The sequence below is a fragment of the Lissotriton vulgaris genome, chromosome 2_1, assembly GCF_964263255.1.
Source record: "Lissotriton vulgaris chromosome 2_1, aLisVul1.2, whole genome shotgun sequence".
Classification (NCBI taxonomy): Eukaryota; Metazoa; Chordata; class Amphibia; order Caudata; family Salamandridae; genus Lissotriton; species Lissotriton vulgaris.
This window is the reverse complement of record NC_141687.1, coordinates 791,838,677-791,851,759: the sequence shown is the minus strand read 5'-3', so window position 1 is coordinate 791,851,759 and position 13,083 is coordinate 791,838,677. Positions and strand designations below refer to the sequence as shown.

Here is a 13,083-nt window from a genome sequence, read left to right as displayed (position 1 = left end):
TGAGACAGAGCAGGGACCCCCGCCAAAACCACCACATAAGGCGCTGATTGTGGTGGAAGATCGATGTTGGGCAAGGGATCAGTGTTCTGGGCCAAGGGGGGATATTTAGGTCTTGGTGCTGTGTTATCAGTGGCTGTTTGATGAGGTTTGTCCCTTATAGCAGTATTTGCACCTGGTGGCAAGCTGGAGGGTAAAGTATCAACAGAGGTTAAGGCAGAGGATCAGTAGCCCTCGTACCCGCTTGCTTCTGGAGTGATGCGACTGAGAGTTCGAGGCAGACTAATCTATTCTCTATTGAATCTAGTCGTGTAGTAATAGGAGTACAAATTTTTTTTAAAGTGCTTTCCAGCTTTTTCCAGAAGAGTGGGCCCATGTCAGATTGGTCTTCTCCTCCCGGAACATTTCTTGGTCCACTGTGCTCTTCTATGGCATTCGTTAGTGGAAGGGGTGGACTAGATGGAAGTCCTGCAGGTGGTGCTTCATTGGGCATGTCCCTTTTACCAGTCTTGGCTTTTTTGCCTCCTAGGGTGGTTTGGGCGCCAGTGCGCTTCCTTTTCGCAGCCGCTCCCACATCACGATGGGGAAGCGATAATTTTGCATTAGAGGCTGAGCGGGTTTTAATATTGGGGGAAAGTGTAGCCTTATCAGTATTTTGAACAACCGTCCCAATAGGGGAATTTGAACTGATGTCATCAATGACAACTATCTGTGGGGTGTCACTTCGCTCTACAAACTCCCGAAGGCGGCAGTGTATCTTGGGAGTTAGGTAGATGGCGAAGAGGGGATCTTGCCCTCGCCAGGCTTCCCAGAGAGGATCTTTTATCAAATGGGGTTTCCAAGGAAAGTCTCTGTTCGGTAAGTTCAATGTCCTTGGCCAGGGCTGACGATACCCTGACTAAGAAGTTATCTAGGGTACCCAGAAGTGAGCCCCCGGTTGATTTCCTAATATTTGGGGCATCAAAAGGTACTGTTGTCATGGTTGTTTTTAGTGGGCTTGTCACTTAACTCCTTGGTGAAAAGGACCAGTTGCAACTAAACAAGGATGAGGAAGACTGACCTTAAATCCCGAGGGCAAATGAAAGGGGGGCGGCCCGTCCCGTCCTTGGCCGGTCTTGAACGGGCTTAAACGGGCCTGCCCTTAGCCCGGGCTTCGCCCGGCGCCCGCCCGCGCGCGACCCGCGACGCGGGACCTCTCCCAGATTTAAAGCGCCGGCTGGCGCGCAATCCTTAGGTGGGCGGGATCAGGTGAAATCAGCCGCAGGGAGTGGTGGGGCTTGTGGTCTCCCCCCTCGGCGGCCGCGCACGCAGATGAAAGTGCAACGGCAGCGGGGGAGACCTGGACGTGACTGCCAGCTGTTATTGGCACCCCTCGTCACCTTTCAGCCCCCACAGGAACACCAGCAGAACGGCAGCAAAAGACCCGGTATTTTCTGCAAATCGGAAAGGGTCCGGCAGTAATCCTTTGTAAGAGGGATGTTTTCTTAGGGGGCAAATAAAGTCAGGGAGTAATACTCACAACAAATGGACTAGCAGATGCCTGTACAGCTTACAGTCGCTTTTCATCGCCATGTTACCAACCACACTGAACCAACCACCCCTCATGCCCTAATTAGTTAACAGCTGTAGTGATAAAGTGTTGAAAGTTTAACTGGACCTTTTTAGGTCGAGCCTGCAAGGCATGCTGTAGTCAGGTATGGATTTGAAGCACCGCCCATATTTTTAATTGGCTTGTGCCATTGTCCACTGTAAAATGTGATTTTAATTGGTCAATAGGCTTTGTAGTCCCTCATTGTCTTATTTTGTAAACTCACATGAGGACAGCCCCTGGTACGTGTGTTGTTATGTGGTAGGCTTAAATTACAGCCTCTGAGCACGATTTTCTCAAACAGCAAGCAGGACACTGTCTCTAACGCTTTACAAAAAAATCTTTATAGCGCAGGCACCGAAAGCATTTGCAATGCAATAGGTCTCGCATTGGCGAGATTTTAAGCTACTGGCATTGTAAATGACAATCCCTTTTATTTATCAGTTTTAAAAACAACACTTAAATAAAAGTAATCATTAACAATGCCAATAGCTCAAACTCTTGTAAGTGCGAGACCTATTGCATTGCAAATGCTTGTTACTATAGTCACTGAAATACATTTCTGTGTACTCCTGTTCACCTTGGACTACCAAAGTATCGAGGGACCAGAAACCTACACCAAAACTTAACATATTAATAAATGTTAAATTATTTAAAGGTTTAACATTTTTATTGAAATAATTGTTTTAAATTAAATACATTTAATTCTTACGTGAATTTTCCCTTTCACACTCCTTACAGTGCCATTTATGTTGAATGCTTCACAATTTTGCATACAAGCTTATTGAAAAATATGTTTAATTTAAACATATATTAATACCTTGTTTTTCATTTATACATAAAATGTGTCTATTTTATTAATTACATTTTTTGTATATTTAAAGTCCACCCATGTTTTTGTTGCATTCAGGTGTGTAGCAAAGAATATTACAAGAATTACTTCCACAGCCGAGATCTACCTGTAAATTAAGAAGGCAAACTGTCCACCATTTTCGAATCACCCATGCTGATTTATTGAATTCAACAACTCGCTTTTTTATTGTGTTTGAATGAATGATGTTTAGATTTCATATTCCTACACAACGTAACTTATTAACTTTCTGACCACAGGGGTATTTTATTATATTTTTTTGTGGTAATTTGGTATTAGGTTGAAATTATCATCTTTTCTGCTCCTTTGGTTTTGAAAATGTAGATTTTAATCTGCGTGCATGTGTACTAATTGCACAGCTATATTTTTAACAAAGTCACAATTCAAGAGGTAAATTGCCATCTCTCATTGAGTGTCAGTTTTGCCTTGTTTGACTCAGCTTTCTTTGAATCCATATTTATTTAGCTGTTCCAAATGTTGTTTTTTTTGTTTCCTTAATATGTAGTTTAAGCATATTAGTGCTTGTTTAATTTGTACTGTTCCTCTTAACTGGTATGTCCTAATTATTGCAGGGTGCTATTGGGCGATGAGCGTGTCAAGAATGGATTGAATTTCATGTATGAAGCTCCCCCAGGGGCAGAAAAAGGTACACATTTTATATTTGGTTTTTAGGCATTCAGGTACTTGAACATGCTCCCTAAATATGTCGTTGTAAGGAGAACTTACCGGATGCTAAACAGACTTAGCATAAACTCATTGACTGGTTGCTGAACCCTCATAGTTTGGCCAGATCTTTTTCAAACTAAAGTATAGCCTTCCAGCATCGTACATAAAAGGCATACATGGGTTTTGAGGAACTATGGGAGTTGGGTGCTTCTAAAAAATAAAATGCCTAGGGCACAAAAGTGACATGACATGTTTGCCGTAAACATACAGTAGCTGGCACCTGATTTGTGGTAGAAATGAGTGCTAACTTGTTCTCTTTTATGTTTTTTCCATGTTTCTTTGGACTCCAATGAAGAAGTAAAAGAGGTAAAGTACCTATTGTTTTTATGCATGCTTCGTGAAATCTATGCTGACTAACGTTTGCTTACCGGACTCCTATGCTCTTTTATTGCAGCAAGAAGGGGAGGCCACTGAATACAAATTTGAGTGGCAGAAGGTCGCGCCAAGAGAAAAGTAAGAGTATTTCCACTAACTCGACAAAGTAGATTTACTTGTGTTTTCCTGCCTGCTTTCTTCTTACTGTAGCATTACCCCAAGCTCTGCCATGCAGCTCTTCCTCTGGTTAGTGAAGTCTAAAAAATGTTTGTTTGTGACATACTTTCTTCTCGTTTGCTGAGCTCGTTTGACCCCTCTCTACTTTCTTCCCTCTGTTTACACACATTAAATAAGGAGATTGATACAGATAATGTCAGAAAGAGGTGTGTTGGATGCCCCAATTAAGGACATTGGTTAATGCGTAGGGACATGAGCAGGATCTCTCAGCAGCATGTTACAAAGTATGGGACTGAGGCCACAGCATTGCAAATATAAGGATTACACAGCTTCGTGCATGCACACTGCATAGCACCACTGTTTTAAGAAAGGTATTTGTTCTTTTTTCAGACCCCCCCCCCCCTTCTGAAATCCATATATTTGCAGCTTCAAAGGATACAAGAGTTGTGGGAACTATTGTTATTGAATGCTGTCACATTTGTGACATGCATCTTTTGATATGAACAATGTTTTCTGATTCTTGCCTTTTGGCTGCTAATTTCGAATGGGTTCTCTTTTGGCCCCCATCATGGAACGTTTGTAATTATTAAGGAGGTAGCTTTTCTGCATTAGAACAGTTGTTGAAACTAGAAAAGCTGTCCAAATAAATCTAACTAGGTCTCATAATGAGAGTAAATGTATCCGGTTCTTCTTCTGGGCAGGAGGAAAGTAAATTATTGTGTTGATATTTTGTTGTCTTCTCATCATCTGGCTTGTATTTGCATTACTTTTCTGCAAGGCTCATATTACATATGGTAGTACAGTCACTCACAAGATTAATGCTACTACTGCAGAGATCTATAAGTAACCACAGGGGCACAGGTTCAAATGCCAGCAATTTCGACTCAGTTTTAGATTATTGACAATACAGACATAATTTCCTATCTGATAGACTTGTAGACTCAGATTCCATACTTCTGACTATCCCCGGGCGTCAGACTGGACCTGGAAGATTTTCGAGCAGTACCCTTGTGCGCTGGTAGGTGGTGTCAGTTGGCTCTGTATCTGCCATGCCAGAAATGACGTGTGCGGTACCTATATATGCTTCAAAAAAAGGGAGGTTCCCCTGTCACGTATACCAGGGAGGGGGATATTTAGTCAAAGGAAATTGGAAGTCCCTGTAGTAATTGTAGCAGACTAGGATCGCTGAAAGAACTTTTTTTGGGGGAGGGGGTTTTTCTGTAAGGTAGTAGGGGTATTACAAGTCAGACTTTTTTAACACTTTGACTGTAATTTTATAGATTGTGCTACCACTTCAGGTGGTCTTTTTAAATGTTTTGTATTATGTTTTAGAATGTAACCCAGTTGGGAGGTTGTAAATAAATTTTGCACATTGTTTTTATACTTTAGGTGTATGTGCCAGTTACTTTAGTGTACTTTAGTTACTTGCTTTGATTTAGCTATGAAGCTTGTTTTGTAATACCCCTACTACCTTACAGAAAAACCCCCTCCCCCCAAAAAAGTTCTTTCAGCGATCCTAGCCTGCTACAATTACTACAGGGACTTCCAATTTCCTTTATACCTATATATGCACCACCTCAGCACGCTGAAGTCAGTTATTTCCTTTCCGCACCATATAGTGCTGATCCGGATTAAGCTACACCTCAGTCGCTTTTTGACTGGTCTTTTTCGAATCCTTTGAGATTTCTTTATTTCCTGGTGTGAGAATGTCACCAAAGATCCCTGCTGCTTTCAAAACATGTGGAGCCATGTGGAGCCTGTCATAGGCATATGTTGGTGACAGACCCACACTTGGTGTTTTTGTGGTGCCTGGAGCTGGGACATGGCTCCAGGGCACGTGAGGACTGCCACGCCTTGCACCTCAAGGTGCTGAGGAAGCGACCCCAAAAGTTCACCCCTGCCCAACATCTGTTGACTCTGCAATGCTCTGTCCTGTTCTTATGGGAAGTCCCAGGACCGTTCGCGCAGCCCCTCCAGACGATTACAATCAAAGTCATCGGGAAAGTCTAGTTAGTCCCACAAACGCAGGCAGTCAAATAAGTCAAAACACTCTTCGACTTCACCATGACCGTCGAAGTGGTCAGATGGGATGCGGGAGTGTCTGCACTCCAGGCCTCGCGAATCAGTGGACCTGATGCTGAGCCTGCTCCAGGCTTTCCCCATTTTCCCAGAGCTGGAGCAACCTCACCCAGCTGAAATAATTTTATGAGGCCATGCTCCTCATCTTTGGGGGACCCGGACCCTCTGGACGCCTTCGGGCCCCAGGGGCGCAGGAGGGGACCCTACTAGAACCACATCGCTAGGTTTGCCCTCAGCGTCAGTAGGGCCCCCAGCATCCCTTCCTGGACCCAGAGCAGAGCTGACAATGAGGCTGAGACCCTCCTCGGCACCCACTCCAGTGCCATAACCCCTACAACTTTAAGCTGTACAATCATCATTATATGGGTTAATAGATGGGCGTTGTCCAATGCAGCATCCATCGCCATCCGAGGAAATTGTTCCCAGAGTCAGCTAGTACCTTATGTGATGGATAGGCCTGGTGAGGCAGATGTGTGGGAGGGATCTGTGGATGCTTATGAAGATGATACAGTTGAGGAGGACAACTGGATGCTTATGAAGATGACACCGTTGAGGAGGACAACTGGTATTGGAAACTTGGTGAGGCCAGTGGGATGGACACCTCACCTAACACTGGTCTGGCTTTCCCCCCTACTGTTGCTAGGAGGAGGGAGGGAGCCTAGTTTGCAATGGTGGTGCCTAGCACCCCACCCTAGAGAGCCTGATGGTCCAAGCCTCCTCATCCCGCATCCTCCCTGGTGCCTTCCCTACCACTCAATCTGATAGGTAACTCAAGTGGCTGGACACCTTCTCTAAGAGAATGTTCTCTTCCACTAGCCTGGCACTGTGGTAGGTGAACACTGCATGCATGTTGGATCAATCATCCCATACACTATGAGATTTGTTTGCGCAACTGCTGCCTATGGTCCTGGAGTAGGCCTGGGCCATACTCTATCAGGCTGTTGCAGATGAGAGAGATTCGTCTAAATTCACTAGTAGATGTAGACTTGACACGGCTGACTCACTGGGCAGAGTGATTTAATCATTGGTGGCCTTGCAGCGCCATGCCAGGCTTAGAACATCTGATTTTCCAGGGGATGTCTAGGCATCCCTCATGTGCATGCCCTTTAATGGCTGTTGTCTTTTTGGAGCCATTTTGATTCAGCGCTTCAGTGCTTCAAGGACAGCCGGGCTACAGCTAGGTTCTTGGGCTTGTCTATGGCCCCTTGTCAACCCCAGCCGCCTTCCACCTGTTTTGTGGCCACGGAATGGGTCTCCAACTGCACCAAGACCCTCCCAGTCACCATGGCCAGCAGGCTTTGACGATGGGGACACGGGTCCCACAGACCACGTAAGACAGGGGGCCAGCATTCAGGTCAGTCCACCACCCCTGCAGCAGGTGCTGCCTCCAAGCCTCTTTAGTCTGCTCTCATACCATCATGGGCATGCAGTGGGAGGCAGCATATACCATCACCTTCCCCACTGACAGTTAGTCCTTCAGACCGTTGGGTACTCCAGATAGTCCAAAGGGGCTAATCCCTTCCCCTTGTGATTCCCCCCACCATCCATGCCCCCCACTTATGATCGAAGGATGGTGGACCATCTCTCCTTGCTCCATCAAGAAATGCAGGCTCTCTTGGCCAAGAGAGCCATAGAGAGGATGCCTGCATCGGAAATAGGTTGTGATTGTTATTCTTGAATGGTTGATGTTGGGCGAGAGAGCCACATTGCCTGTGGAGTCACTGCCCCATACATGAAGGTATCGCCAAAGGAGATTCACCCAGCACACAGTAACAGACCCGGTGGCCTGCCGTGTGTGGTGTCTATAGGGTCAAGGAGGTGCTACAGCAGTACAGCCCTGAGGAGACACAAATGTGATAACAGGCGTCTAGGGCGGTCCACTGCCCACAGCAGGAGCATTGAGATCCCAGCAGCTGACATCTAAATAGGAGATGAGCAACCCAAGCTGTTGGGATATAGCATGAACAGGCATGAGACCTGGTGTAGTGGCCACGGCCTGCTGTAAGATAGGGACAAAGAGTTGTTGTGGGCCTGGGGCAATGATGGCACTCATGTAACAAAATAGGGCAGGTTGGGTGTGAGAGAGTCTCGCCTGCACCCTGTCCCCCACAATGGACCATGGTGGCTGGTGAAAAGAGGAGAAAGGAGGGGAACTGACCCACCAAGATATGGCCTAAATAGAAAAGAAACCAAGTGAACTAGCCAAGGACTCGCTGACTAGCTGCAAAGAAGTAGAACCGTTCTTAATCAAATACCTGCACCTGTGTCCTATACTGTAATGGGTGGGCCTTGCAGGGAATCCCTCTCCCCTCTATCATTGGGGAAACTATTTCAAGACATCATAGCAGGATAAACAGAGGTTAAGGTGCCAAAAAATAGTAATTGAGCTGGAAGGTGCACCTGCCCAGGAGAGAACCAGAAAATGTGTGCAAACAAGGTGTAAAGTAAGAATCTCAAAGAGCTGGATTTCATCACACGATATATGCCTAGCAAGAAGAAGAGACGTGCAGCAATCTGGGTGGAATTGCGTCTAAGTGCAATGAGATCGACATTTCCTCTGCTAGCTGGAAGATGATAGAAAAGCACAAGCAGCTCAAAGGTGGACCCACCTGACCTTTCATGGGAAACTCTCTGAGGTAGTGATGCCCTGCTCACAAGTGCTGAGTGATATCAACCATCTAGTAAAAGATGTAGACACAATCTGATAAACTGGACTCCATATTGAGGACCTCAATAGACACAAACACCACCCTCAAGAAGCAGATTAACCTGGGCCTACTCCATGCTGATAAAATGAAGATGGCTAAAAGACTTGAGTAGAATGAAGCCAGTCACACAGAGCTCACCCTAGAGATAACTGAAATGTAGATGCAGAAGGGTAATACGGCGTTTTCCAAACTGTGGGTTGCGACCAGTGCTTAATTTGAGCCAGTGGCTTCTGGTGCTCCAAACTGGCCCTTAATTGTCAACACTTGCACTTATGACAGTTCTGCCATTTGTCTAATTTGGGCACAGACACAACAGCTGTTTATTAATTCAATATATATTAAAAATGACTAATACCTACCACCAGAGCCATTCGTAAGCTTTGGGGGCCTGGAATAATCAGAATTGTTACACATATGTGATGGTTAGTAAATGTGTTGTTACTGTAATTGGCAGCACTGGCAGCAGTGGGCAGTGTAAGCAGAAGTGGCATCATGACGAGGGCCCTGACACTTATTTTATTTACAAATTGAGCATTATTTTTGGTAGGTCACGAAAGTCCAATTAAAAAATGAACATGCCTTTAAATTCTGTATTTGTCAGAGATCAAATATCCGGCTATTTTTCTGACAAATTACTACTTCTGTTTTTAACACAAGGATGTGTTTTGACAAACGCCTCTCACTTTTCAGTCAGAGAAAGAAAAGTGAATTATGTGACACTTCCTGGGGTACAGGGCGTGTGATAGGAAAGGCAAAAGGCAAAAGGATGTCATTTTTTTCCTAACACAACAAAATGTAAATACCTGTAAATTAACTACTAGTACCCATTCAGCAGTTAGGAAAGCAACAATGAAGCACATTTTTTGTAATTTTGAAGTGTGATGGAAATAAAGATTTTAATAGGATCAAAACAAATCAAGACACTATTACTTGGTGATGCACAAATAATAAGTATTTACTGAAACCCGATCGTCACACATTATCATTTGTGTTTAATATAGTTTTATCATGAAATCTCTATTTCTGCTCAATTTAAGTGGCCATTTTGATATAAAAATATGCTGTCTGTAAATGACAGTGCCCTAACACAGGATGCTGACCTGGTTCCCCTCTGCTGGCCACTGTGGGAATGAGTCTGGACCGTCCATGTGCTGTCCTCCAGGCCCTGGACTGTTGGGTGTAGTTTAACTGAAAGTTCCATCAGATCCGAGGCAAAGTGACAGAGGGCCCCTTAAAGATGGGGAACTCCGAATTTAAAGCTTCACTGGATCAGACCCTGAGCAACGCAAAGCCCAGCAGAGCCTCACATGCAGCTGAAATCTTCTCCGCATATGAAGCAGAGCTTCACAGAGCAGATCCCAGTCAAATGCCTCTCTGAATCTGCTGCAGAGCATCGCCTCATGGCTAGCTGAAAGCGTCGCCGGATCAATGCCGAGCAGTGCAAAGCCCTGCAAAGCATGGCCCCGCAGCTGAGCGTTTCACTGGATCCAACTCAGAGCCTCACAAAGCAATGCCAGGCAGACCTAGTGTCAAGGAAACCAGGTTCCACTCTCAGTAGGTCAAACTCAGTCCTGTACTTTACCCGTGCTGTCCTCATGGGCAGCCTGAACTTGTGACTTTGTCCCGGTCCAGCATGACCAGATACCTGCAGTTTTCAGTTTGTGCTCTTGGCCATATTTTACCGTAAAACTTAAAAAACTAATACCTCTGGTTCCATTGTTTGGATTTTTGTCATCTTGGTGTATTTTTATCTATTACATTTTAATCTATGTTTCTAAATTACTTTGTGATTTTTCTTTTTTTGCGTTTTCACCTTATTACTCTTTGCATACTGCTTAAACACTTTTCCATTGCCTCTAAGTTAAACCTGACTGGTTGTGTTCTAAGGTACCAGAGGGTTAAACACAGACTTATTTAGTGACTTTTCTGAGTCACCCTCACAAGGATTGTGTTTTATTATTTGAGTGGGGCTTCCACCCGTCTCGGCTAATAACCCGGGGCGTAACGAAAGCCCGCGGGATGCAGTGGGGCCCCCAACCCTTCAGAGGGTCCCCATTGAGCCCAAGTATAATGAATATTGGTGAGATAAAGGAGATCCAAGGGCCCCTCATCACATTCTGCAGGAGGGCCTGCTGATTTTACTCACAATAATGTTTTAGTGGTTCTTTAAGCTGGTTTAAAAACCACATAGCAATCCAGCAATAAAATGTAACAGTGTTTGCTTAGGTACACATTGGTGTTTTCATTTTCATAATACACATATATTTAATAAGGCACAGATCTAGGTAAATTTCCTTTCTCCGAAGGAAGCCAGCAAAGTGCAGAACCTGTACACAGCTAGAAAAGTTGAGGATACATCTAAGTGTGGCTGGAAGGCATTTCTTCTAGGACGTAGTGAAGGAAGTCGATGGTAAAGGGGGCGATGAGGTTGAAGATGGCGTCGCAGAAGGCCGGTCCGAGTCCCAGGGGTCTGTAAGCTTGTGGTGAGCCTATAGTAGTAAATGGTATGGTATAGAGCAGTGGTACTCGTATGGCCCTTGGACCATTAGTAGCCTTGCAGACCTTTCTTTGCGACCTGCGGATCTCCCTGTAGTATCCCTGGTTGCAGCAGAAAAAGCTGCTTGAAGTCAGTTATTTGGTAAATTCTGCAAGCCAAGCAGCATAATTTTGTAATTCTGGGCTTGGTTTCTAAAGTTAGTATAACTTGTTTTATGAACAAGACTGTGAAGCTCATAGAACAAGCTGAAATGACTCTAGAAATAAAGTGTTTGAAAAAGACTGGTAATTCTGCTTTTCTGCTTATTAGCTTTGTTTCAATAGCCAGTTCAGCTTGTTCATTCAGGAAGGCTTCCCTGGTCATAGATATGTTTCACCTATGACCAGGGATGCCTGAGAGGACAGTGGAGGTAAGGAAACTGTGTTCGTCAGTACAGTGGGGCAGGGTCAGTGACTGTGGGCAGAGTGATCAGGCAGCAGTTAAAATGAACAATATATTCTGTATCTATTTCTGGTCTTATAACCAACCTACAGGTATAACAGAATGTAAAATGTGCAAAAAAGATTTGAAAGAAATCATTTTCTAGAAATCTTTGGAAGATGTTTTTTTTCTTCCCTGTAAAACCCCACCCTACTCTGTCTCCTTGAGAATGCTAATACATCGATGCGGCCCTGTATGCGGACTGTACGTTTTACGCCCCAAGAAAATGTCTGTGAATACCCATGGTATAGAGAGTGTTTCTAGCAGAGATGAAGCAAGCAAACATAGCAACAACCTGTACTTGTAGATTGATCTTGGATTGCTTTTCTCTGATTTGTAATGAGTTTAGAGATGGCTTTGTGGTGCTTTAGATCCGTGTTTTTAGACTCCCTGCTAGCTGGTTTGGGAGCCTCTGTGGAGTTAAAGTAGTCAGCACCGGAAAGGCATCATGCTTATTCCTAGACGTTTGGAAATGAGCAGCACTCTATTTCATAGTGAGTCCAGCATCCGTGTAGGGACTTTGTAGTTGTAGCAACACAAAAAGACGATGGACGGAATGCTGAAAATGCCAAACATTTACCCCGTCTCCAATCTGGGATAAATCCATCGTTTTTTTACTCATCATGTCACCATTGAATTCAGCGATATGCATATCAGTCTTGACCCTGCTCCCCATGGGAATAGTCCAGCCTGAACTGCCAGGACAGGTCCCCCCTGGACTGGAAACAAGCCTCCTGGCATCCCTCATCAGCCCGGCGAGGTTGAATCCAGCGGCACAGTGAGCAAGGATCATTTTGTTATGTTTGCTATGTTGATGTAGCCAAGTTGAGACCCTTTAATGAGCTTGAGTCTATGACAATTAGCAGTGACCCACTGTTAATCGGAGGTAGTTAATTTATAAGGGATGAAAATCTTGTGGGGTTAGGTAGTCCTGCTTCCAGCCAGGCAAAGACTCATTCTGACCTGAGCATGCACTGCAATGCATGTATTACATGCCCCTATACAAAGGGTTGCCCCCAAGGAGTTGTTCTGACAGGAAACTTTCTTTACTTCAGTCAGACAAGAAGTAGAGCGCTCCTCTATCCTTGCCATTTCTGAGGCAGCATTCACCCGTATACTTTGTATGGGTGTTCATCTGCTGCTTGTGGCAAGTTTAGAGAAGTGACTGCACTCTGCTCCTTTCTCTTTCACACGTTTTTCACTCCCCACACACATTTCTGGCCCTATACTTTTTCCTTTCTCCTTTCTCTGTCTTTGGCTCATTTCTCTATTCCTGATTCTCCTTTTATATCAGTTTTCAAACACTGCTTCTTTCAGTGTTTCACTCTTCTTTCCCTCATCCCCTTCAACTTTGGTTTCTCAGCACCCTTCCTCATACCACTATAGCAAAGTTGCAGTTCTATCTTTCCAAAAACCAACTTTTGTGTTTTTTTCAGGAGTTTATTAAACTGACAATAAATATACTGTACGGTTTCTGACATGGGCTCACACTGTTTATTCAACAAGTGTTGCTCTCTGTTTGCCATTTTCAGGTCGAGATCTCAGCATGATTTTGCTAATCTTCTGATTCTCTTCACCTGTGCTTGACAACTTGTCTCATCAAGTTTAGGAAACGAAGGAGCTGTACAGTGGGGTAGGCAGACTG

At 44.6% G+C, this 13,083-nt stretch overlaps 1 protein-coding gene across 1 annotated transcript in view; it reads left to right on the top strand.

Moving 5' to 3' along the window:
- CIRSR (corepressor of RBPJ and splicing regulator) overlaps window positions 1-13,083 on the top strand; it is a 197,100-nt gene that overhangs the window by 81,472 nt on the left and 102,545 nt on the right. The window contains exons 3-4 of the mRNA XM_086956153.1: window positions 3,029-3,102; window positions 3,577-3,635. Coding sequence (XP_086812279.1) covers window positions 3,076-3,102; window positions 3,577-3,635 — 86 coding nt within the window. The 5' untranslated portion in view covers window positions 3,029-3,075. The remainder of the gene's footprint in view (window positions 1-3,028; window positions 3,103-3,576; window positions 3,636-13,083) is intronic.